The sequence below is a fragment of the Xenopus laevis genome, chromosome 7L (assembly GCF_017654675.1).
Source record: "Xenopus laevis strain J_2021 chromosome 7L, Xenopus_laevis_v10.1, whole genome shotgun sequence".
Taxonomy (NCBI): Eukaryota; Metazoa; Chordata; class Amphibia; order Anura; family Pipidae; genus Xenopus; species Xenopus laevis.
Genome location: NC_054383.1, coordinates 126,915,324 through 126,942,860, shown reverse-complemented (window position 1 = coordinate 126,942,860; position 27,537 = coordinate 126,915,324). Strand labels below are relative to the sequence as shown.

At 42.5% G+C, this 27,537-nt stretch overlaps 1 protein-coding gene across 5 annotated transcripts in view; it reads right to left on the bottom strand.

Moving 5' to 3' along the window:
- Positions 1-2,462: 2,462 nt before the first annotated feature.
- Positions 2,463-27,537, bottom strand: part of phldb3.L (pleckstrin homology-like domain, family B, member 3 L homeolog) — a 58,742-nt gene continuing 33,667 nt past the window's right edge. For 4 of the 5 annotated variants that reach the window (XM_018226463.2, XM_018226461.2, XM_018226462.2 and 1 more), the window contains 12 exons: positions 16,896-17,033; positions 16,358-16,486; positions 16,006-16,191; positions 15,613-15,723; positions 15,285-15,368; positions 14,608-14,698; positions 12,982-13,171; positions 12,598-12,676; positions 8,036-8,158; positions 7,435-7,648; positions 6,549-6,634; positions 2,463-4,796 (listed from right to left, as the gene is read on the bottom strand). In XM_018226463.2, the coding sequence (XP_018081952.1) occupies positions 4,662-4,796; positions 6,549-6,634; positions 7,435-7,648; positions 8,036-8,158; positions 12,598-12,676; positions 12,982-13,171; positions 14,608-14,698; positions 15,285-15,368; positions 15,613-15,723; positions 16,006-16,191; positions 16,358-16,486; positions 16,896-17,033 (1,566 nt within the window). In that variant the 3' untranslated portion in view covers positions 2,463-4,661. The remainder of the gene's footprint in view (positions 4,797-6,548; positions 6,635-7,434; positions 7,649-8,035; positions 8,159-12,597; positions 12,677-12,981; positions 13,172-14,607; positions 14,699-15,284; positions 15,369-15,612; positions 15,724-16,005; positions 16,192-16,357; positions 16,487-16,895; positions 17,034-27,537) is intronic. The other variant, XM_018226464.2, reaches the window with a different exon arrangement.

The following is a 27,537-nucleotide window of genomic DNA, read 5'->3' as shown; positions in this document are numbered from 1 at the left end:
ATGGACAAGTGAATCATTGGTTTCTCTATGACAGAATTGGTATGTTGCTTTAAATCACACAGAACAAAAACAACTTCCTTTTTTTCCAAGAAATACCACGTGATGGGACCACAGAACCCAGAAAGTAATGCTGACTCAGCAAGTGAGATGTTTGGGATCATGTACAGTCGTTCTTCTCTTTCTCCCACAGCAATTTGCAAATACATTTTTTATGTGTCACAACAATGAATGAATAGGTCCTTGGAAGCCAACTTACCAAACAGCAAAGCTGCGAACAGACCAGGGGAAATGTGTAACAACATTTGGACCATTTTGTGATTAGCACACATCCCACCAATTCGCCAGTCGCAAATTTGCTACCACTACGCTAATTCACTAATATGCATAGTTGCGCCCTGGGTGCCGAACGCTGGCGACATTGGCATTGCGAGCATTTCATAGCGTTCGTTTGTGCCTAGCGAAAATTCGCTAGTGATCTTGCGCTTAGGTCAATTTGCATATGGCGGGTAATTTAAAGTTGTATGGACGTCTTTATTATAAATGTTGGTGCAAATGCTTGAAGTTACCACTTTTTATTACACATGTCCAGGGAACCTTAATAAAGACAAGAGAGTTAATATATAGTTAATATATATAACATAGTGCCATATGTTATAAAATGTGTGGAGAAAACCGGTTAAAAAGTCTAAGTTAGGACTTCTGCAGCCAATCCCGCTTCAAAAAAGGAAAATTCTCCAGCGTTTTTTGAACTTTAATGCATTTTTAGCTCACAGGATATGATGTAAGTGACAGAAGTAGGGATGCACCAAATCCACTATTTTGGATTCGGCCAAACCCCCTAATCCTTCGCGAAAGATTGGGCCGAACCGAATCCAAATCCAAATTTGCATATGTAAATTAGGGGTGGGAAGGGGAAAATATTTTTTACTTCCTTGTTTTGTGACAAAAAGTCATGAGATTTCCCTCCCCACCCCTAATTTGCTTATGCAAATCAGGATTCGGATTTGATTCGGCTAAAGGCAGAATCCTGGCCAAATCCCAAACCTAATCCTGGATTCGGTGCATCCCTAGACAGAAGATTGAGGAAGATCTGGCTTCTTTTTAGCACTTCAACTGGTCTGAGGTGGCGAAATCAACTCTGGCAAAAGAGGTAACATTCAGTAAAATCCACACTTTAATGAATTTGCAGAGTAACGATTGTTCGCCAGAGTGAAAAGTCGCCTGGCAATAGAGTGCGATTGAACGCTTGCGACGGTCACGTTCACTACCAAATTGGCACCTGCGTCTGTTAGTGAATTTACGATGTCCCTGCGGGTGGCAACGATGGCGAAAAGTCACTAGCGTTAGCCACTTGAGAGCCAACAAGCGACACCTCCCCAGGGACAACAACTAAGATTTAAAGCTGGCTATCAGTTTTATTTCAATTTCCCTGAATTAAATCCCCCAATTATTCACACACACTCACACACACAGTGCAATACTAATTCAATCTTCTATACTGTTCAGGGTGTTGTTGTCATGCCAATCAACGTACGTTGAGCAATAAGCTTTCTCAAGATTCAATGTCGATCATCAATGATAGAAGAAAGAGCACACGCCGCCATGGAACATAGTAGACTAATTGGAGTATGTTCCCTGAATTGGCATTGTGTGCTGAGGAGACCTGTGTTTGTTCAGGTTGACTACAAGGGGGTTATTTATCAAGCTCCGAACATCTGAACCTCGAATAATTCGCAGTTTTCGGAGGTAAAAAAAAACTATGAATTTTTTGAGATTTATTAAAGTCTGATAGTCTAAAAGCTCCAAATCTGAAAACCCGGCATCTAAAAGCTCTCGAGGACCTGTATAAGTCAATGGGGAAGGTCCCAGTGTCTGCACTGATGTCTGTACTGATATCTGATGAGTTTGTGGTTTATTCTTCATAAATAAGGTCCATTCGGGCAATCGGAGTTGCTCGGATTTCTAACTTAGAAATACTGAGATAAATTCGGACCTTGATAAAAAACGAGGCGATTAGTCGCCAGGCGACCAAATCTCCCCAAAACACCCAGTGTGGCCTGACCCTAAGTGTGCTTGTCATAGATACAGATAATAATAATATGGAAAGACCTTCAGTTGTGGCCTCTAATGATACTGCTTTGTCCTCACTTTTAAGTAGGACACAGAGTTGTGATCCAAGAATTTCACACTTTAAATGACAATCTATCCATAATTGCATTTTGTGTCCCAGCCCTCAGGTGTTGAACCCCTGTCTTTGTGAACTAAAGACAGACAAACAAATAGAGAATAAATGATGAATGGTTACTGGCTAGAGATCAGACAGAGACTCATCAGGGGATATAGTGCTTCAAAGTTCACTTTGGGTCTCATGGATAATCTACACTGTAGGACTCCAGCACATCAGGTTTGTACAGTACCCCTACTAAACAGGTTAAGATGTGTTACCGAAATCAAAGCCACAGTGGTTTTCAGTTTTTAATGTTGCTAGATACAATAACACATTTATTAGCAACACAATAGCTTGACCTTCCCAAAAATATACCATACATGTTTATTTATATATAATAAATAGAATACTATGCTGTGTTCATAGCAGACAATTCCAAAGCTTGTTCCAGTACAGAGTAAGCATTTATATACACAAATCTAGGAACTGTACAGAAGTGCAGTGGCACAAAGGTTCTGGAACAAACTTTACACTTTGTAACACACACACACTGGCGATAAAATATGAGACAAAGTTAGTTCCGTTTTCTCCCTCCAAATAATTCCACCCATCTACTGGTTGTCACATCAGGCCTTTTGGATAATGAGTAGAACATAATTGCTCCAAATTAACCAATTATCACAAATCGATGAGCAATTATGACTAAGTGCCCACAAGGCACGAAACGAGTAAGGCTTTTTATTTATATGTTGTTCTGCTGAATAAACTACTTTTTTAACTACATCGAGTAATGGAGTGAAGTCCAGTTTGTGCCGGCCTACTACTACATATAAGTATATTGATTGACTTCCCAAGCTGAAGGTCTGGGGCTTGAGCACCTGGACACCCCATCACTTTTGGTAAGTTAACCTTGTTTCCAATGTCCAATACTGGATGCCGCTTCAAAAATATTTATAGATGAACAACTGTCTCATCCAAGAGGACAGGTTTGAACACATTTGCACCACCTTAAGAATAGTCAGCCTTTCAGGATTCTTGTTCAAGTTTCCAAGCTTTAGAACAGTGTTCCCCAAGAACAGTGGCTCACAAGCAACATGTTGCTCACCAATCCCTTAGGTGTTGCTCCCAGTGGCCTCAAAGCAGGTGTCTGTATTTGAATTCTTGGCTTAAAGGCAAGTTTTAGCTGCATAAAAACAAAGTATACTGCCAAACAGAGTCTCCTGTAGGCTGCCAGTCCACATAGGTGCATTTGGATGTGGTTCACGGCTACAGGAACCCCAGTTTTAGTAATCTGAGCTTGGAAAACAGACACGTTCAACAAACAAATGAAACATTAATCTGATAACCAGGATCAGAACTGCTACATCCCATAACTTAATTACAAAATTAAATAGTTTTGGTGTAAGCAGTAAATCAAGGGCAATAGAATCAGTTGAGAGCATGAAGTAGGTATTGTAGCATCGATGTGTGATTTATAATACATTATTAAAAGACCTCAAAATGTAATTCTCTTTGTCTCCGATAACAGACAAAGGTTCCTTGGCCGATAACTTTAATTATGTCATCTTTCTTCTGCACTGAAACATTAAAGAATACAAACAGATGGTCTATGGTCCTCCAGTTCAAACATGTCTTTGGCATATTGCTGCACATGAGTTTCACACTCAGCCGTCCAAGGCACATTGGGTCCAGGTCCGGACTGAGAATTAAAATAGGCCCTGGAATGTCACAGAGGCCCATTCAGCCCACATAGAGGCCCAAACAGCCCCAACCAGCCCACTAAATATTGACTTTCAATGGGACCTTATAGCAGCCCCTCTGGCATTTGCCAGAACCCATAGATAGCCAGTCCGGGCCTGATTGGGTCTTGTGGTTTAGCAGAGTATTTCCAGAGTGGTGGAAGTTCCAAGGTTCCCCAGGGTCAACCTCCATATGCACATTATAGTGTTCATTCTACATTTCTTGATTATTTATGAGCATTTTACACCATCAGGTCATTCAATGGCAATGCCATCCGTAATTTCCTGAGAGTTTCAGTAACTAAAAATGTTAACAGCTTTGCAGTCTTCCATGTGGCAGTTGCCGGTCTTTGTTTTCCCAACACATTAAAAAAACCCACAGATCATGTTATTTCCAACATATTTAAATTATTCACAAGGCACAATTCATCATCATGTCATCATTATTTTGTCTATTTACATGACTATTTAGTTCAACTCTCTGCAGAGCAAATGTCAGTTCATGGGACAGTATGAGAATGTATCGCAATATCAATGTTGTCTCTTCTTTAATACCAGCTCAGTCAATATGTGGTTTATGTAATATCCAGCCAGCACTTCACTTCTGCAAAGCCGTCTCTTCCTGAAACCACATTTCTTTCACATGTTCCTTTTTTTGTGATTTCCCACCAGTTCCCCTTTCTCATCCTGTCAGTATCTTGTCTTCTCTTAAACCCCCGTGAGTCCCTTGGCTCAGGTCCTTAGACCACTTGCTCTTAGTATCGAGAGTTTTCCTCGGCAGCAGTGACCATGACGTCCATCCAGATCCTCATAGCCTCTGGCGTAGGTGCTACCATGCAGAAAAGGCGTTCAAAGGTTTTCAAGCAGAACGTCAGCTTTGGATGCGGACTCTGAAAAACAAAATATAAAATAGAGTTTTTGTTTTCTTTAAGCTTTCACTTCCTAAGAGGAAGTCCCCTGAAATCAGTATCTGAGCTGAGTGTGAGATAAAAGAAACGCTGTGCAGTAATGGGCACTAAAAGGAATGAACATGTTTAATTGTATTATTGCATTGCCCTCCTAGAGCAAAGACTTTATGGGACATTTAGGTATGCAAGTGCAGTGTGAAAAGTACAGTTTTGGACACACTTTCAGAGTGGGGGTTGTTGTAGCAACCATGGAGCTATTGACAGGTCCTGGGTGGTGGAAGCTCCAAGGTTCCCCAGAGTCAACAGAGCCTGGTCTTCCAGCAGATATAAAGACTATAGGTGGAACCCTACACACTAGTGATGGGTGAATAAATTCGCCTGGTGTGAATTTGCAGCGAATTTCCAAGTTTCTCCACTGTAGAATAAACTTGTGAAACTCCCGTGAAAATACTCCAGCATCCGAAAAAGTCACTCGCATCGAAATCGCTGCGCATCAACACTATTCAGAAGCCCATCGAAATTTTGAGTTTCACAAGTTTTTCAAGATTTTTTTGCCATTTCGGCGAAGCAAAACAGGAGAAATTCGCATATCACTACTACACACTAAAAACTACTAAAAAGCTACACTAAGGGGATTATTTATCTGCCTAGTTCATGTAGAAGTCAATGGGGCAAATTCACTAACCGGCGAAAATTCGCCAGCGCTGGCTTTGCGCACATCGCAGCACTTCGCCAGGCATAAATTCACCTGGACAACGCTACTTCACGAAGATCAGAAATTGCACACAGGGTACCGAACGCTGGTGAAAGTATGCCCAGCAGTTCGAAGTTACGCTAGCGTTGGCTAATTCATACGGCGTGTAGTTAAAGTACAATGGATGTGTATGCTGCAGCAAATACATTACACTACACAAGGCCAGGGAACCATATGTTAGCAAATGTATGGGGGAAAGAGGGTACCCCAAAAAAAACATTTACGATCTTTTTCAGTCTATCACCCTTTAAATAGGAAAAAACGCCAGCGTTTTTTGGAACTTAGAAAAAATGTAAACTTTTTTTTGAGGAACTCCTATCTACTCTATTGCACTTCGCCTGGTCTGAAGTGGCGAAGGCAAGTCTGGCAATAGAGGTAATGGTCAGTAAAATCAAAAACGTAGTGAATTTGCGTAGTAATGCTCTTTTCGCCAGACCGAAAATTCGCCTGGCGTTAGAGTGCAAAATCTCCTTGGCGAAATTACGCCAGCTACAGTTAGTAAATCAGCAAAGTGCCGAAATGACGTTAGCTACTTCGCCCTTTAGTAAATCCGAAGATTTTGAGGTTTTTGGGCAAAAAATCTAAAAATTTGAGTTTTCGAGGGTCAAGCCCGAAAAATTCATACAATTTGAATTTTTTACGATTTTAGCAAGTTTTTTCCTGCACAGGAAATTTTCAGAAAAATGTATTGATAAATAAGGGGAAAAATCGGTGCGTATTTGGTCGGACTATTTTAGCGAAAATTATCATAAATTTTCGGCTTTTGATAACTAAGGCCCCACATGCATTACTATGACGGTTCCCTATTTCCAAGTGTCAGAGATCTGCTTTTCTGAAATGTTTTTCCCTAAATGGGTCCAAAAAAGCAGTTGAGCTTTTCTGCATTGGTTCTACCTCACTAACTGATCGTTATACCAAGCATCCCATGCAGATACCCTGAAAAGTCCCCCTTCTTGAATGGCACGCAAGCAACAAATTACCTTAAACGCACTCCGGAGGTGATCGTAATACACTTCTTCAATAGCCTGGAAATATATCACACCCTTCAGCTTCTGTTCATCTTTATCTGCATGGAAAGGATACAGGGTTTTCAGCAAACAATCCATCTAGAAACATATAGGGGCCGATTCACTAACTTCGAGTGAAGGATTCGAAGTAAAAAAACTTAGAATTTCGAAGTTTTTTTGGGCTACTTCGACCTTCGACTACGACTATCGACAGCGCCGGATTTCACTTTTGGGCGCCCCTAGGCCGTGCGGTCCGACCAGGCGGCCGCGCGGTCCTAGCGCCCGCCTTCCCAGCGCGCCGGCGAAAAAATGCCGGCGCAGCTGGTGCAGTTGAACGCCGGCTGGGCGGCATGCCTCCCCTATTTCTTTGCCGCCCTAGGCCCGGGCCTATGCGGCCTTGCCGCAAATCCGGGCCTGACTATCGAAGGATTCGAAGTAAAAATCGTTCGACTATTCGACCATTCGATAATCGAAGTACTGTCTCTTTAAAGAAAACTTCGACCCCCTAGTCCGCCATCTAAAAGCTACCGAAGTCAATGTTAGCCTATGGGGAAGGTCCCCATAGGCTTAGCTAAATTTTTTTGATCAAAGGATATTCCTTCGATCGTTGGATTTAAATCCTTCGAATCGTTCGATTCGAAGGATTTAATCGTTCGATCGAAGGAATAATCCTTCGATCGTTCGATCGTACTATCTGCGCTAAATCCTTCGACTTCGATATTCGAAGTCGAAGGATTTCAATTCCCAGTCGAATATCGAGGGTTAATTAACCCTCGATATTCGACCCTTAGTGAATCAGCCCCATAATGTGAGAGTGTTGGTGGGCAATGACAGTAAAGGAAAAGTTACAGTCAGATACCTGAGTAATACGCCAGTCTTCTCTTTTGTCTGTCAAACACAAACCATCGTTTCCGCCATGTCTTTATCCGGCCGCCCATCTTCACCAGATAACCTTTACAGCAAGTGGTATTGACCCTGACGTGGGGGCAGGTTTCTACACTGTGGCCCGATGCCTCCAAGTGTGATCGCAGGTCTAAGGTCGGAGGCGAGTGCAGGACCGAAAGGACCTTCTCCTGAAAATATAATTAGACATCCACTTCCATTATACAACTTAATTGCTGGTACAGTCAAACTGGGGTGCCTATTGTTTGTAGGGCCCCGAGTAAAGCAAACTATTGTAGGGGCCCCATTATATATATGGTGTAAGGTAGGACTGTACAGTCTATGGCCCTTCATCATTGGTTGAAATACAACTTAACATCAACAACGACTGAAAGGCTGTTTGTTAAACTGCCACCATCTTGCCCCATTGTCACTGTGCTTCACCACTATTAACTTCAACCACTTTTTGTTCTTTAATGTGCAGAATATGCAGGACCTGGGGAAGCCAGAATTATTTGCAACCCCCTTAAGACATCTCTGTAGAGAAGAGTAGATTCCCCAATATATGACACACTTACAGGTTCTGCTTTGGTCTCTGGCAGGACTGGTTTCTCTGGGACTGGCGCTGGTTCTTCAGTCTTCACCTGGTTCTGACTTGATTCTAAGCGCCGGGTCATCTCTTTAGCAGCTCTCTTCTCCTCCTGAGGGGAAAAACATTGGGGGTTACTATTTTTTTGGATATTTCATAGACATACTCTGTAAGTGCATGTACACATTTAGGGGCATATTTATCAAGGGTCGAATAGAAAAATCTAATTTTTAAATTCAAATTTGGAGCTAATTTTAGTGTACTTCGAATTTGAAAAAAAAATCAAAAATAGGAAAGTCGAGATTTATCATGTACCATCTCTTTAAAAATTGGACTTTGACTATTCGCCATCTAAAACCTGCCAAATTGCTGTTTTAGTCTATGGGGGACCTCCTAGAACCTATTTGGAGTCATTTGGTGGAATTTTTTGGAGAATCCTTCGATTAAAAAAACTCCCATCACCTCGAAATTCGACCCTTGATAAATCTGCCCCTTATAGTACAGGTATGGGACCTGTTATCCAGAATGTTCCTGGGGTTTTCCATTATTCGGATTTTCTACTAAAAAATAATTTAAACATAATTTAAAGCCAGTAGGATTGTTTTGCCTCCAATTAAGATTTTATTTTAGGATCTTAGTTGGGATTCAGTAAATAGTACTGTTTTCTCATTGCAGACAAAAAATAAATAATTTATAAAGTTGGTAATTATTTGATTAAAATGGAGTATATGGGCATATTCAGATATTTGATATGGATAATGGGTTTCCAGATTACGGATACACAAGTATATGTGGAGTAAGTGTGTAGTGGCCTACAGATCTAGATATTCATAGTAAGTTCAAGCCCTTGCACAAGCTTTCAGCAGGAGAATTGAGAAAGCACCCAGCTTTCAATATCTAACTGGAAGTCACCCCAAGATTCTTAGTAGGGTTCCCATCTCACCCCTTTAAAGCTGCAAGTTGGACAGATCCTTGATCCATACATTCAAGTTGCACTATGTGTATTCAATGAGTGTAGCAACTCACACAATACGTTCCACAACCCAACACCAAAGCTGTCCACGTTTTTCCATATCACATCCCATTCTGACACTTTCCAGTGCTTATAATAATATATAATATATAATTCTTATAGTTTGGATATCTGCCGGATGTCCAGTGCTCGTTCAGACCTACCTATTGTTTAAAAGATGTATTGTATCATTCCCTTCTTCATCTCCCTCACTCTTAAGGTGGCCATACATGCTACAATTATGCTCTTTTCCAGGAAAGATCATTTGTTTCAATACACACGAGTAGAGCTGAATCGTCATTGTAGAAACAATAGAATTCTACCTGTATCTGATGATTCAGCAGTAACAATGGCCTTCAAAGGCGCCCACTCAAAATTTTACAACCAGCCCAATCAACGAGCCGCCCAATATCCAAGTCTTCTGCCTGTATTGACCTGTTCATCTCCTGCCATACCTGTACATGCACCGAATATCGTATGAAAAATAGTTTGGTACGATAATATCTGTGGATTAGCCAAATGCTGGCTTCTGACTTCCGGGTTCGTTTTTTATAGACGCTGCGCCTGCTCGCCCCTCCCCTTTTGTGATGTCATCGGCAGGGCGGGTCAGCGCGGGTCTATAAAAGCTACCTGGAAGTCAGATGTGGGCGACGCGGACTAAGGTAGGACGGGTTAGGCTCGGGTGCACGTATGGCCCACCTTTACTCTCCCAAATTCTCCCTTCCCTCCTCTCTGAGTCATCACTTGTGAAACCAACGTTTCGGCCCGCATTGGGGCCTTTATCAAGGACTTTCTATATATATATATATATATATATATATATATATATATATATATATACACATACAGTTATAAAGGTGCACTCCCATGTGACCTGGGTGCCAAGTGACAAATATATCACTATATATATAGGGGCAAATTCACTAAGATTCGAAGTTGCGCCAGGCGCAACTTCGCCGCACTTCGCCAGGCGTAGTTTCGCCAGCGCTCCGCAAATTCACTAAAATCCGAAGTTGCGCACAGGGGTAGCGTAAGTTTGCGAAGTTGCGCTAGCGTTGATTCGCCAAGCGAATCGAAGTTTCGCTAGCGGTGGTTCATTTGCATACGGCGCCAAATTAAAATTTCAATGGAGGAATACGTAGAATCACTACAAATTCCTGGGAAACCTTCAAAACATCAAATAAAATTTTTATTTTGCCCTACACATGTGCCCACTGTATAGGTAAGTTGCCATGAGTCAGGAAATGTAGGGGGGAAGGAGGGGAGCCCCAAAAAATTTTTCGATCTTTTTCAGCCTATCACCCATAATGTAGAAAACACGCCAGCGTTTTTTGGGACTTAGAAAAAATTTTGACTTTTTTTGAAGCAATCCCTATCTACTCTATTGTGCTTCGCCTGGTCTGAGGTGGCGAAGGAAGTCTGGCGTAAAAGGTAGCGTTCAGTACACTGCGAGCGTTAGTGAATTTGCGTAGTTACGTCCGTAGCGAAAATTCGCCAGGCGTAAGGGTGCGAAGTAACACTAGCGAATCTACGCCAGCGTTCGTTAGTGAATTTGCGAAGCAACGAAAATGCCCAACGCTAGCGAATTGACGCTAACGTTCGGCGCTTAGTGAATCTGCCCCATAGAGAGAGTGAGAGAGAGAGAGAGAGAGAGAGAGAGAGAGAGAGAGAGGGAACAAACAGGCATATATACAGTATATAGATATATCTATAAAAAAGCAAGTTCCTTGTTCTTACCAGCCCAATCAGTGCTACACAGATAAACATTGGACACACTTTGTATTTCCCTATTCGGGCAGAATATGAATACTGGATACTATCCCTGTGTTTTATGGCCGTAGTAGTAAATCAAGTCAGAGATGAATTTGTATATCTACTAACAAGGAAATGAAATGTATCGTGTATAAGGACTAAAGAGCGCAAGTGAATATCAAGTGAATATCAAAGGTTTAATACGAAGGTTTAATAAAATTGAGAGAAGACAGAGAAGAGCTAAGGACTAAGAAATGTATAAGCAGAATAATTAAGTGTTTGGCTCAAAGCCTCAGTGCACACAGGGTCCAGGTGCTGAATAAGAGAAATGTGTTATTGAGAGAGAAGCAGGGACTATCTGTCAGCGCCTGTCAGTGTGATGGCAGTTGTACCAACTACTTGTTAATCTAATCTAGAGACAGAGAACAGAAGAGATTTAAAAAAACATATACATTGCCATTTCATAAAGCTGAGAGATATGGATATACTTACAGCATTATGATCATATAGTTATAGTCATTGCTATCTTCCCGTAGGCTGCACCTTTATACATACCCCCATTTGCACTGTAGGGATCCTGCCTGCCTTCCAATCTGACACAGAGAGAGGAACAAGCGCCCAACCCTCGAACGACTTCCCCAAAAACGAGAAACCCAAGTGTAACCATCATGTGACCTGCCTGGAGGCTGCACTGCTGAGAAGCACGGGGAAGCCTGTATATAATGCAGAGCCTGCCTGGAATAGGGAAGAATTCCCCGAAAATATGATCTCTTGGCTCCTAGTGTCTGCATTGTTTCCTGACTCCTCATTTGGGTGATCTGATTTATTTTTTCAACCGGCAGATATTGGTGGAATTAGGTCCAAAACAAATTCAATTAAAGGGCTGGTTCACCCTTAGAGACACACGCTCAGATTCGGGGAGATTAGTCGCCCAGTGACAAATCTCCTCTTCTTTCGGGGCCACTAATCTCCCTGAACTGCCTCCCGCCGGCTAGAATGTAAATCGCCGGCGGAATGGCAATTGGTGCGATTCATTTTCTGAAGTCGCCCCACGAGGAAAATTTGGAAAATTAATCGCTCCGAGTGCCATCCCATTGGTGATTTAGATTCCAGCTGACAGGAGGCAGTTCGGGGAGATTAGTCGCCACGAAGAAGAGGCGAAATCTCCCTGAATCTTTGCGTGTGCCCTTACCCTTAAGTTAACTTTTATTATGTTACAGAATATCCTATTCCTAGCAACCTTGAAATTGGTCTTCATTATTTTTTTTTATTTTTTTTTTATAGATTTTGAATTATTTGTCTTCCTCTTCTACATCTTTGCAAATTTCAAATGAGAGTCACTGACCCCGACAGGCAAAAACTATTGTTCTGTTAGCTTACAGTTTTATAGTTATTATTACAGTGTATTGCTTATCTTTCTAGTCAATCCATCTTCTATTCATATGTCAGCCTTTCATTCAAACTACATCCTGGTTGCTAAGGAATACAAGACCCTAGCAACCAAATAGTTGCTGACGAGCGTTGCTGAACAAAAAAACTAAATAACTGAAAAACTACAAAAAAAATAAATAAATAAACCAATTGATTATTGTCTCAAAACAGGATTTCCCATGAACTAAAATAAAAGTTTATTTAAAGGTGAACAGCCCATTTAAAGTACCCAGCTTGTAGGTTTTTGGAAGCTCCCAGAATCCTCTGCTAGCTATAAGAAGCATAGAGAGGCTTTGAATTCCTGGCTTACAGCCTATACGTGGCATGGGAAGCCTTACAGATAACTCTTTACTCACCCGAGCCTTCAGTAGTCGCTCTTTCTCTGCCAAGGCCTCTCGCAGCTGCCGTTCTATTTCTGCTATTTTGGGCAACGGTCTGGAAAAATAAAAATAACATAAATGAATTTAAGATAATCAGTTTCCTTGTATTCGTTGAAAATAGCATATTCTCATTTTATTGGGTACCCTGCTAAAATGACCCATAATTGCAATCTAAGCAACTTTGCAGCTGTTTTCCGTTCTCTCTTTCTCTCTCACTTTATTTTGAACTATTTATTTTTTTTTTTGTTACTTCAGCCGTCTCCTATTCATTCATCATCACATTATTGTGTCTGGTTGTTAAGGCAGAAATAAGATGGCAGCTATAGATCTCCTTTAATAAAACGGTCAACCCATAATTACCCATAGCTCAGCTGCAGTGTGGAGATGTCACCTGGAATTTTCTCCCAGTTGGATCCTTTTCTGTCGTCGCCCTGCGGGAGCCGAGTTTGGGTTATCTGCATATTTGGGCTGATGGCTAGTGCAATCTGGCCACCTGTATTGTGAGAGGACACGGCCAAGTGCAATGCAAGCCCTGCGCTTTCCAAGCAGGCTGGAAGAAAACACATTTAATTGTCACTGGATTTAACTGAGCATGACTTTAGCAGCACGGTAATGTTTAATAAAGATATTTCTTTCATTTATAATTGTAGTTATAAATATAGGCAAGGCTGACTTTAGACCGACTGAACTTATTGGGCCCTGCATCCATGGGTCCCTGCACAGTGATATATCTCCCAGCTGCCCACCTGCGCAGAGTTTGTCACAGTCACACAAGGTGAGAAGAAACCATGGGGATCACTGAAGTCTGTACTGTAAACTGCTTGTGTTTTTAAATGTTTGGGGGTCACAGTGGTGCCTGATTGTGCCATGAAATGCTGATGGGTAATGGAGCAAGAGAGAGGTGAACAAGCAGCACTACAGTGGAAGTTATCAGAAGACACCTCCAGACAGTGTGGGAATGGCCCACTGGGGCACCGGTAAAAAACCTGGTGGGCCCTGGTCCTGTTGGGCCCCTTTGTCCCAGGCATCTTTGCAGGCTGAGTGATGGAGTACTAGGGAGCCTAAACATGGCAGTTGGTAGTCGGCTGTGCAATGATGGCAGGTAATCATCAGGGGGTGGGTTGGCGTTAGGGATGCACCGAATCCGCTATTTTGGATTCGGCCGAACCCCCGAATCCTTACGAAAAATTAGGATTCGGATTCGGTTCGGCCGGGAAGAGGGATTTGGTCAAATCCGAATCCTGCTGAAAAAAGGTTGAATCCTGGCCGAATCCCAAACCGAATCCTGGATACGGTGCATCCCTAGTTGGCATGCCAGAGCTGTGAGCCATTGGGGTGCGACTGGAGAAGCGGGCCCTTGGGGTGAGAAGAGTGTGACTGGAGTGGTGGGTCCTTTGTTTGCCTGGATTTTCCGGTGGGCCTCACAGGCTTCACCAAAATGGTCCTAATGGAGCTTTACAGTTGATAAGACCAGCTGAGAATATAGAATATTGGATGGTTGCTATGGGTTACTGCACTGAGATGTAAAAAAGTTGGGGAACAACAAAAGCTGGAATAGTTCCAGGGGGTACAAAATAAAGGCTGTGATTGGCTATTTGGTAGCCCCTATGAGGACTGGCCGCTACAGGAGACTCTGTTTGGCAGTACACCTGGTTTTTATGCAACCAAAACTTGCCTCCACGCCTGGAATTCAGAAATAAGCTCCTGCTTTGAGGCCACTGGGAGCAACATCCAAGGGGTTGGAGAGTAACATGTTGCTCATGAGTTACTGGTTGGGAATCACTGGGTTAGATAATGAGCCCCGGCATCTCTCAGACACATTAATAGTCCTATTATACATCCTTTTATATTCATTCTGTGTTTCAAGGGACTCCATGCAAAGATATTACTGTGCTGCACTGATTTCAAGAATAAAACATTCTACTTTGGAAACACAAGACGAAAATCAGATTTACAAGGAAGTTTTTTTCATTGCTCATTACTCACTGGTGCCATGGAGAGAAAGTGGACGGTCTGTAGGACGGACAAATGGAGCACTCGCTCTTCTTTTGGGTAAGCTGTTGGTTCTTTGAAGGACCTAGAAAGAAAGAAAGTATGTATTAAGAAAAGTAATGGGAATGATAATGGGATGGAGATCAAAAATTACAAAAACCTATGCTGCATCACATATGTGGTCAGTGATGCGATTCAGTGAACGTCCAATAAGAAATGATTATAGTATATAAACTACACATGTTCCAGGATTAAGGGATCAAAAGAACTTTTCCAAATATATCAAAGGCTCTGGTTCCAGTTCTACCAAAAGTGCCTGGGGCAGGAGTTCTTTATTACATAAGCGTTGCCTTAACAGCTGACTGCCTTCCCTTCTGCAAATAATTCCATTATGAGTCACACCACCATCCAACGGCTCTCCTGCATGCAGCTAGTGTCCCTCTGTTGCTAATCCCCAAATAATTAAAAAGAGTTTAATTGTAAAAGAAGTGGGTTTTTCACTTGTGGGATTACAGAGCGAGGATTAGGCATAATAGGCATATACACAGTACATTTTCTATTCATGTGGCTTTCAAAATCAGTTGTAGTCAGCATGATGGCCACTAGGTGTCAGAAAAGGCAACATATAAATGATATGATGGGGACCCCCACGAGGTCCTTGCTGTACTTACTTTTCTAGTGGAGCTTTTTGGCTTCTCATTCTGTCCCTGGTCCTTCCCAGAGAGAGCATTTAGTGACTGAAGTCTGTCCTTCTCCTTCAGAAGAAACACAGATTTAGGCTCGGGGGAATCAAGATACACTTACCTGCCAGTCATTCATTAAAATAGGAAACATTGGTTTATGACAGACACTAGCATTATCATTATCATATTCATACACATCATAAAGTAACTGGCCATAGAACATCTATCTAATATCTCTACATAACTGCAGTATGTATAGAGTCAAGAGTTTGGTTTCCCATTATTCCCATTAATTCCTATGTTACTGACCCATTACCTGATTGAGAGACTGGAAGGCTCGAGTATTTTCCTCGCTGAGCTGTTGCCTCTCCACTTGTGCTTGATCCTCGGCTCCTCTTATCTGCTCCTCCAGACACAGCACCTTGTCCTAGAGAAAAATTACCCTTAAATATATAGTCATGGATCTTGTCAGGCAACAACACTGCAGTAATGACAGGTCTCTCTGTGTTCACACACCCCAGGATAGATGACTCTATTTCACCCTTTACTGTCGGATGTTAGAAACAGCAGATTCAGAGCAATGTGGGACATTCTAACTGAGAATCATTTAATGCCCCAGAAAGTCCTACTTGGTGGTTACGTGGGCATTTAATGCAACAGACTCCAGACATTTCTTCTTAGTGCATATAAATCCAGACTGCCTTCTCACCTTCCTTCTGTTGAGCTCATTCTGATGTTTGGATATTTCCTGGGAGATCTGTCTGTAGGATGATTCCCTCTCCTCGTCCCTGCTGCTCTCACTCTCCAATTGCTGGAACTCCAGGTCTTCAAAGGACTTCACGGCAGCCTCCATCGTTTCCGTCATCTGGTAGAAAAAGGCTGGCACAGTAAAAGCCTGCCCATTTGGTAACGTGTAATTGCAGGCTTCTACAAAAATAGCCCAGATTATTAACACCTATTGATGTTGGCGTCAGAACACAAATATATGGAAGTGATAACTCGGCAAGTCAGTGAATGGCTGTTTTGCACTGAACTGAACTATGCCTGCTGTCCCTACTCACCTCCTGTATATTCTTTCTTTGCTGCTCCCGCAAGCTCTCCGGTTGCTTCTCAAGCTGGGACTTGCCCTCACTGATCTTCTGCTCCAGATCCTTGATTTTCTTCTTCTCCTCCCTAAGTTTGAGCTTATCCTGAAGGAACAATACAAACCCAGAGTGAGGTCATCTCCAGGAGCCATTGGTTAAGCCTATGAAGCACCTGCACCCTTGATATGTCTTCAGATAACTATGTGACAACATTTCTGAGGGTTTGAAGCACCAGAAGGACCAAGGTTTCACTGATATGTGATGTCTGGAGAAATTTTATGGCAAACTCACACAATAAGCAGTGGCCTATAATATACAGTCTCATGCAACCAATATCTAATGAGCATCTGGCTGGGCAGGCACTACATGGGGTGTGCCGGGACTCTTTGATAATTTGCCAGGCCTTCACTAGGTCTGCGGTAATAACATGAGCTGGTGATAACAGTTTGGTGAATTAGCTGCTGATGACAAGACATGTTATCCATTAAGTTTAATAGGTGGATTCCCTTATCACCTTGTCTTTCTCCTCCTGCCACTTCCCCTCCGTCTCTCTCAGCTTCTTGTGCAATGATTTTATTAACTCCTCCTCTTTTTCCATTTCCTTCCTTTCTGTCCTGAGCTCCCCTTCCAGCAGGGCCACTTCCATCTCCACCTACATGGGAAAAAGAGAGCTTAATAGCCAATGTTACAGACTACTTCCCCAAAGAAACAAAAAATCACAAGCAAGGTATCAATTCCTTTTCTTATTCCTCAGTTATGGGGGGCTATAGTGGGCAGTATAACATTCCCTACCTCTCTTATTATTAGGGATGAACCAAATCCACTTTTTGGGATTCGGCCTTATCCCCAAATCCTTTGTGAAAGATTCAGCCGAGAACCGAATCCTAATTTGCATATTTTACAGTATGGGCGGGAAAGGAAAAGGTGTGAGAAAATTTTTTTTCTTCCTTGTTTTGTGAAAAAAAGTCACATGATTTGGATTCAGTTCGGCCATGCACAAGGATTTGGCCGAATTCGAATTCTGCTGAAAAAGGCCGAATCCTGGCCGAATCCTGCACTGAATCCTGGATTCGGAGATGCTGGGATCTCACAAATAAAAGAAGCTTTTTTCAAAAAATTTTTTTGCAGAAGCAGTATGTGGAGTGTGCCTATGTTCTATTTTGTTTTGATTCGGAGATGGTTGTTGACTTTAGGAAGACTAGGAGTGACCACCTGCAACTGTACATCAACGGCTCTAATGTGGAGATCGTCAAAAGCACCAAATTCCTTGGTGTCCACCTGGCAGAGAACCTCACCTGGTCCCACAACACCAGCTACTTAGCCAAGAAAGCCCAACAGCGCCTCTACAAGCTGCACAAGCTGAGGAAATCTCATCCATACTCAAAATCTTCTACAGAGGGACTATCGAGAGCATCCTGAGCAGCTGTATCACTGTATGGGCTGGGAACTGCACTGTCATGGAGCACAAGATCCTACAGAGGATAGTGAAGACAGCAGAGAAGATCATAGGTGTCTCTCTTCCTTCCATCACGGACATTTACACCACTCGCTGCATCCGTAAAGCCACCAGCATTGTGGCTGATCAAACACACCCCTCACACTCACTGTTCACACTCCTGCCATCTGGAAAAAGGTACCGAAGCTTTAGGGCCCTCACTACCAGACTGTGTAACAGTTTCTTCCCCCAAGCCATAAGGCTCCTGAATACTCAGGGACCGGACAGATCTCTCTCACACACACTCCATCTGACCTTACTATATACCACAACGTTACACAGCCACTGTACGCCATTGTTTGGATGAATAGCCATTGGATACAGTTGTTCCCTATGAGCACATCTGCACATCTTTATCATGTTCTTGCTACTGTCATGTCACAATGATATACCCATCATGTCTGACGTTTAGCATTATTTACTTAACATATTACATCTGCTGAGTGTGCTCTGTATTGTCCTGTCCCTGCACTGTGCTGACCTGTCTTGCAGGAGTTGCATATTTTTGCACTTGCACTTTTTGTCTGTTGTCTGAACATCTATGTTGTGTTGTGTAGCATCATGGTCCTAGAGGAAGGTTGTATCGTTTCACTGTGTACTGTACAAACGTATATGGATGAAATGACAATAAACTCATTCTTGACTTGACTCTTGAAAGCATGTATGGTCCAACCAAGAGCACACAAATTTTTGACTACTAAAAGATGAATACCAAGTCCTTGCAGCCATATGGCAAGTTCAATGTTTCCCACACTCTAACCCAGTGATCCCCAACCAGTGGCTCATGAGCAATATGTTACTCATCAACCCATTGGAGGCTTGGATTTTTCTCCCAGTGGCTCAAAGCAGGTGCTTATTTTTCAATTCCAGACTTGGAGGCAGTGTCGGACCTGTCCCCCATGAAGAAATAAACATACACTCCGTGTTCACGCATGCGCCCGCATCGGTGGCGGGCCACGGAATCGGAGGTCGGGATGGGCCCCCGGGGACTGCCAGGAGGGTCCTTAGTTTGCAGCCCCGGTGGGCCCCCAAGGCTCCACTCCGACCCTGCTTGGAAGCAAGGTTTGGTTGCACGAAAACCAGGTATACTGCCAATCAGAGCCTCCTGTAGGCTTATAGTTTACATTGAGGCTACCAAATAGCCGGTAACAGTATTTATTAGCATCAACCAAGAACATTTTTCATGCTTGTGTTGCTCCCCAACTCTTTTAACATCTGAATGTTGATCTTAGATAAAGAATTTTAGGGACCCCCACTCTAAACCATTGTCCCATTAAGTGACACAATTGTTCTGAAGCTTCCTAAAAGCTGCACAAACACTACCGGTAATGTCATCCTAACTCTCTCTGATGAAGTGCCAAAGAGAGGCACGAAACGCGTCAGGTGACTAGACACGTCATGGTTTAGTTAAAGAGCTCCAGGAGGATGCCTGTTTGTGTTTTTAAAGATGCTTGGAAATAAAGATGTCTTTTTATCTTAAAACTACCCTTGGTTATTACGGCTCCTGTCTATGTACTATAACTCTCCCTACGGCCCACATATTCTCAGCCAAGCAGCCAGTTCCATGCATCAGTGCTACAGAAGCTCTGCCTTCTTGGCAAACAAAGTGAAGAGTGTACATAGATAAACAGAAGCTCTGTTATACACTGACACTTATTCCTTGGGGTCAAGTGTTGGGGTAGAACAATGGAAAGACATGAATCCAACTGTGCACTGACCTCCTGCACTCTGCTCTCACTCCATGGCTTTTCTCAGGGGAAGGAGTTCCGATTTCTCTGGTGGAAATGAACTAGCCAAGTGCAGAGGCTGAATGTACAGTTGCACACATGACGGCCTATGTTTTGTTAAGTCTCCCTATTGTTTTACTGTCACTACACCCACTTTGTGGTGCGCACCTGTTTCAGCCACAAAAGCCCCAAGAGCAGCTGATCACTCAGCAGAAGGAGGAGTCCGGATAAAACAGATGAATCCTTGTGTTCTACATGGATAACTCAGTATAGAGAGGAAGCCTAATAATAAGAGAGATCCAACCCACTGCTCTCAATATTCAGTAATAGCACTGTATTTAGATTGGAGAACGATTCCTGATTCACTGCATACCGTGGTTTTCTTTTTTTTCTGAACTTTATGACTTTGCATTAGTTTTCTCTCTCTCCCACCCTCTAATTGTACCCTTTAGTGTGATGTTGAGAATTCTATTCTGACAACATTTGCAGTTGGTCCTCATTTTTGTTCAGCGGCTCTCCAGTTTGGCATTTAAAGGAGAAGGAAAGGCTAAAATTAAATAAGCTTTATCAGAAAGGTCTATATAAATACACCAGCAAACACTCAAAGTAATGCTGCTCTGAGTCCTCTGTCAAAAGAAACACAGTATTTCTTTCCTTCTATTGTGTACTCATGGGCTTCTGTATCAGACTTCCTGTTTTCAGCTTAAACCTACAGGGCTAGGGCTTGAGCATGCTCAGTTTGCTCCTTCCTCCATTTCCCCTCCCTTTCCCCCCCTCCCTGCTATAATCTAAGCCCAGAGCTATAAGTGAGCAGGGAGAGACTCAGGCAGGAAGTGATGTCACACTAAGCTAATATGGCAGCTGCTATCCTAAACATACAGAGAGATCTTCTAGAGCGCATTATCAGGTATGGTAAGTATTCTGCAGAATAAATATAGTCTTATAGCTTGCACTATTGTGGCTAATCTATTGGCAATAAACTGCTTCGGTAGCTTTCCTTCTCCTTTAACCAGCTATCTGGTTGCTAGTGTTCAGACAGGAATATGAATAGAGGAGGATGTAATTAAAAAGATAAGTAATAAAAAAAAATAAAAAATAAAAAAGATTTTTTTGACTGCTGGGGTGACAGTGACCCCCATTTGAAAGATGGAAAGAGTCAGAAGAAAAAAAGCAAATAATTCCAAAACTATAAAAAATAAATACCGAAGACCAATTGAAAAGTTCCTAAGAATGGGCCATTCTATATCATACCAGAGTTAGGGAACATCTACAACAGCTCTGGTGGATATTTTATCACCATGACATCGGCCCTTTAAAGAATCAGAAGCTTTATAAGTTACCAATCATTTTAAGACAGTAGAAACAAAAAGGAAGGATCTTGCTGTGGCATTTGAACTTTTCAATTGTAACTAAAGAGAATTCGCCATTCATCAAAGCGAGAGCATTTCGGCTCGTCTATGAAAGTCAATCAGAGTTGTATTTCTCAGTTCTCATTCGTTAAACACAATGTAATGGGTGACAGATGTGCGGGAGCCGTGCTGTGGCTTTATATGTGTATATTATACAGGGAATGTTTCCTCTGGCTGTGCATGGAAATGGAAAATCCCTGAAAGGGACACAATCATCAAACAGTGTTTGTTTTAGAATTAAACCAATGTATACAGTTTAGTGAATGAGAACAGAATTGCAACTTTGTATTTACTTTTTGGAAAAAAGCAAGAGCTGCTGCACAACTTATGCAGAGTGTCCTGGGTCTCATTAAAGGGGCTGCTATCCTTTGAGTTCATGTTTAATATCATGTAGAGAACCATATTCTGAGACCATTTGCAATGGGTTTTCATTTTTTAATATTTGTGGTTTTTGAGTTATTTAGCTTTTTATTCAGCAGTTTGCAATTTCAGCCACCTGGTTGCTAGGTTCCCAAATTCCCTAGCAACCTAGCAATAATTTGAATAAGAGACTGCAATATGAGCAGGGGAGGCCTGAATGAAGAGATGAGTAATAAAAAGTAGCAATAACAATACTTTTTTAGCCTTCTGGAGCATTTGTTTGTAGAAGGGGTCAGTGACCCCCATTTGAAAGCTGGAAAGAAGAAGGCAAATAATTCAAAATTATACAAAAATAAACAAATAATGAAGACCAATTAGAATTGGCCATTCTATAACATACTAAAAGTTAACTTAAAGGTGAACCACCCCTTTTGAAGGTTTGCTGGTAGGCCACCATACTATTTGCTATCCAACCAATAGGCTTGTGGGCCAAAGAGACCAATACGGTATGAGTGGCCATATACAGCATGACCATCATTCTGTTGTACTGTTCATTGGGTTCATTTACTTACGCAACTTACTTCATACCTCCCAACTGTCCCGTTTTTCTCAGGGACAGCTCAACCGGCAGTGCCAGATTGTTACTGAAATGTCCCAACTTTCTCTTTGACCTGCACTGAACAGCCAGAAAAAGTTTCTAACTTAATTTGCTTTTGGCAAATTCACTAACCGGCGAAGATTCGCCAGCGCTGGCTTCGGGCACATTGCAACAATTCGACAGGCGTAAATTCGCCTGGACAACACTAATTCATGAAGATCCGAAGTTGCGCACAGGGTACCGAACGCTGGCGAAATTATTCTCAGCCGTTTGAAGTTACACTAGCATTGGCTAATTAGCACACGGCGTGCAGTTAAAGTACAATGGCCATATATGCTGCAGAAAATACATTACACTACACAAGGCCACGGAACCTTAATAAAATTATAAAAAATTGTTATATTGCCCTACACATGTGCCCACAGTATAGTTTAGGTGCTATATGTAAGCAAATGAAGGGGGCAAGGAGGGTACCCCAAAACAAAATTTACGGTTTGAGGCAACTTTGGGCGAAATTGAAAACGAATCGCCACATGTGCATTAGCGCAGGAGACATTTCATTCTAGCCTATGGGGAAAAATGCTGAGGCAGTTCGGGGAGATAGTCGCTCAGGCGACAAAATCTCCCGAATCTCCTCGTGTGGACTAGCCCTAAATAGGAAAAGACGCCAGCGTTTTTTGGAACATTTTCAACTTTTTTTTGAGGAACTCCTATCTACTCTATTGCACTTCGCCTGGTCTGAGGTGGTGAAGGTAAGTCTGGCGATAGAGGTAACGTTCAGTAATATCAAAAACTTAGTGAATTTGCATAGTAACGCTCTTTTGACAGACCGAAAAATTTGCCTGGCGTTAGAGTGCGTAGTTGCGCCAGAGTCTATCTCCTTGGCGAAATTATGCCAGCTACCGTTAGTAAATCGGCGAAGTGCCAAAATGACATCACGCTGGTGAATTTTCTTCGCCCTTTAGTAAATTTCCCCCTTAGATAGTTTTAAGTTTAAGATAAGCAGGTCTCTTGGGAGAACTTAGACTCACATCTTAAGGGCAATTCACCTTCATTATCAAAACTGTAATAACAAATAAAAACCACAGGAATGTGTTCAAAGTTTCATAACCTGCCAAATTTTGTAAAATGAACATGGTAATTAGGGGGTGTGGACTTAAAATGGGCGTGGTCAAAACAATTTGCAGAGCTCCGCGCAGCAAATCTTTTTGTCCCTCTTTCTGTTTCCAAAATGTTGGGAGTTTTTGACCACGCCCATTTTTTGGCCACACCCTCTAATTACCATGTTCATTTTAGAAAATTTGGCAGGTTATGAAAGTTTGAACACATTCCTGTGGTTTTTGTGTTATTACAGTTTTACTAATGAAGGTAAATAGTTGCTTTGCCTATTTTAAATTGTTACAATTGCTTCTTTGCTGATCTTAAATTGTTACAATTGCTTCTTGGCTTATCTTAAAATGTTACAAAAGTATCTAAGTGCACCTGCCACATATTCTGGACAAAAGCCAAAAGCCAACTAAACTTTGTATCTTTTTCTGGCTGTTCAGTGCAGGAGATCAAAGAGAAAGTCGGGACATTTCAGTAACAATCCTCGACTGCGGCTTGAGCTGTCAAAATCGGGACTGTTTAAACGGGGCAGGTATGGTCTACTAGAAAATCATTTAACATTAAATAAACCCAATAGGCTGGTTTTGCCTCCAATAAGGATTCATTATATCTTAGCTGGGATCAAGTACAAGCTACTGTTTTATTATTACAGAGAAAAACTTGGATTATTTGGATAAAATGGAGTCTATGGGAGACGTCCTTTCCTGTAATTCTGAGTTTTTTGGATAACGGATCCTATACCTGTTAGTACAAGATGGTCCAATTTTTAATGTATATATTAAAAATAATGGATAGCACGACCCATGTCGGTGTGCAATCCATTATTTTTAATATTTGCAATTCGATATGGAGACCCTTATGGGGAGTCACCTATGGATTAGCACCCCGTAGTTCGATATAAAGGTGTGTGCCTTCTTTCTTTATTCAATTTTTAATGTATGGCGCTTGTAAGACACAAAGAAACAAAGTTAAATAGAGAGCAAAGCTGAAACAACTCACACTTGCTCTAACACACAACTGCCACTATCAGGGGACAGATTTCATCAAATAGATATTAGGGGATATTTATGTAAGTCGAGAGAGAAATCGAGTTTGCCAGGGGTTAGGGTTAATTCTAAGTGCTGGCACACAAGGCAGTGGGATGAGTTGCAAGTGGGAATGTATATCAGTGTTTATGTTCAAGCCTGGGAGAATAGAAGCATTCTGGCGGCAGCCCTGAGCTAAGGTGGGGACACTTTGGGTGTGTAATGACACAAGTACCGCAAAATAAACAGCATTGCCTTTTAGGTGTCAGGAAGACAGAGCCACAAATAAAGGCAGGGGCCTCCTTCATGTTTGCTAGAAATTCCTTGGAACTGTGACAAAGCAACCAAAGCACCGCAATTATTAACCCAATTCCCACTTCTTTAGAAACCTACCCCCAGGCTTCTGAGAAGCCTCTGTGTCCCAGGAGGGTTTATGGGGTTGGTATTTTGGGCATATTTTATAGAGCTGTGTACCATAAGGACATGTATACAGGGTCTGTACTTTATTCAGCATCTGATATAAATTATTTTTCATATATTTCATTAGATCATTTTGTCCCCATTGCAAATATCAGCCTTTGTTATGTGTCTGTTTACAGCCACAATGCAGAATATAATCCCCACATCCTTCCACGTATTCACCTGCAACAATACCAACGACTGGAAGTTTATAATGACAGTATATATGCCCCCTTGCACACTGAGAACATAAAGGTTGTAAATGAACTTTATCTCAATAAAGGGGTTGCCAACACTTTGGAAATTGGGGCAGTGGTGTGTTTCATTTGCACACAGGGTTGGACTGGGCTCACGGTACGATGGGGAAAAACCCGGAGGGCCCCGTCCCTTCTTTGACACAAGGTAAGGGGAGGCAGCATTTGGAGGAGCTGTAGCCTGAAACGTGGTTGGGGGACCCCCAGGCAGCAACACCGGTGAGCCCTGAACACCCCAGTCTGACACTGTTTTCCCATTAAGTACAGTGTGTTGTGTAGGTTGTACAAAATCAAAAAAAGGAAGATTCTTTGGCTGAAATGTGACCCTCAAACACTCATGAGTCATATCTCCCTACATTTTGGAAATAGAAAGAAGGACCACACCCCTAATTAACAGCCCTGCTTATCTTAAATTGTTACAAATCTTTCATTGATTATCTTAAATTGTTACAAAAGTATCTAATTGCACCTATTCTGGGCTCTTTGCCAAAAGGCAATTAAGTTTTAGAAACTTTATTGGCTGACTTTTGGCTGGTCAGTGCAGGACATCAAATAGAAAGTCTGGACCTTTCAGTAACAATCCGGGACTGCGGGTTGAACTGTCAAAATCGTGACTTTCCCGCGAAAAACTGGACAGTTGGTAGGTATAATGGGTAGTGATGGGAGAATTTATTCGCCAGGAATGAATTCGCAACAAATGTCCGGATGGTGAATATTTTCACTAAAGTGCAGTGAAAATTCGCTGTGGGAATATTCCCAGTGAAAAAATAATTGTCATAAAAACTGTTGTAAGTCAAAATTATTCTGACGCCCATTGACTTTAATGCATTTGTACAAAAGGTAAATAAATTGTTGCTTGTGTCAAAATTGTCACGTGTCAAAATAATTTTGACACCTATTGACTTCAATGCTTTTCGCAAATTTTTCCCCATTTCGCAAGTTTTTTTGGAGTTTCGCTAATTTTCTTAGCAAAGAGAAATGGTAAAGATTCGCCCATCGCTAATGGCTGGGTCCTCACTAATACTTACTCAGGCTTTTAATGGATATAAAATTGAAGCAGTTACAGAATGCCAGTGATCAGTTGGCAGTTACAAGATAATACATTATCTGTCACATGATTGCTGACTGTCAGTTTCCTGATTATCAAACGATTATGAAGAGTATCAGCTGCCCCGAGGTGCATTTCCACTCATCTTAAAGGAACAGTTCGGTATAAAAATGAAACTGGTTAAATAGAAAGGCTGTGCAAAATAAAAAAATGTGTTTACTATAGTCAGTTAGTCAAAAATGTCATCTATATAGCCTGGCGTGACCAGATGTCTAACATAATTGTCAGATCACAACTTAGTGCTTTTTATCTCTGCAAGGGAACAAGCTTCAAGGAGATGTAAAGCCAAAAATACAGTTTGGAAAACAAAAGAAAATATCCTTCTAAGCAACCTTCCAAACTGTCAGGGAGCCGGGAGCCCCCTCTGGGGAGTAGTCCGGATCTAGGAGGAAGCCCCTCAGGAGGGATCAGGATCGTGGTATCCAGGGATAAAGCAGAAAGGGTAATCGAGTTCAGGCAACAGGTCACAAGGCAGGCAGAATAGAATCAAAGTCCAAAGTCCAGGCAGGGGGTCAGCAACAAGAGATCAAACAGGAATATCCTCAGGGATAACAGGAATAGGCAACAGGGAACCCAGGAATCAATACAGGAACAGATCCTATTTTCGGGCGCCATCTTGGCGTCTCAGGCGTCCTTTTATATTTGAATTTGGCGCCCTTGCGCCAGCGTCAGCGCGCCTGCGACCGTCGCGCCGCGCTGACGTCACGGCGCCGGCGTCGGAACCCACGTGGGTTGACTGGGCGCCGCCATCTTGGATTCTTCGCCGCCGGGAGCGGACGCGACTCCTCGCGCTCCCGGCGGTCTTGACAGTACCCCCCCCCTCACGGGGGGCCTCAGGACCACCGGGACTTGGTTTCTGGGGAAACTTGGAGTGGAAGTCTCTTACCAAACGAGGAGCATGCACATCACGATGTCCCTCCCAAGAGCATTCTTCGGGGCCAAAGCCCTTCCAATGGATGAGGTACTGAAGGGACCCTCTGGAGATTCTGGAATCAAGGATTCTCTCCACCTCGAATTCTTGTTGACCCTCCACAGAGACAGCAGGAGGAGGAGATTGGACACCAGAGAAACGGTTGGAGACGGTGGGCTTCACCAGGGAGACGTGGAACACGTTGGGGATTCTCATCTCTGGTGGGAGTTGAAGTCTGATGGCTACAGGGTTAATTATCTCCAAGATGGGGAATGGACCCAGGAACTTCGGACCCAACTTGGGAGATGGCACCTTCAAGCGAATATTCCTGGAAGAGAGCCAGACAGTATCACCCACCTTATAGGGAGGAGAGGGCCTTCTACGGCGATCCGCGAAAGTCTTGTGGACTAGAGCACACTTCTCCAGATTAGACTTGGTTGCAGCCCAAATAGCAAGCATATGGGCTGTCAGATCATCTGCAGCCGGGACGTCCGACAACACGAAGTCCTGAGGAAAGGCTTGAGGGTGCTGTCCATACACCACCATAAATGGAGACCTTCCTGTGGAGGAATGACATGCATTATTATGAGCAAACTCCGCCCACGGGAGGAGGTCAGACCAATCGTCCTGGCAAAGAGACACGTGGTTCCTCAGGAACTGTTCTAAGGCTTGGTTCACACGTTCAGCTGCCCCATTCGTCTGCG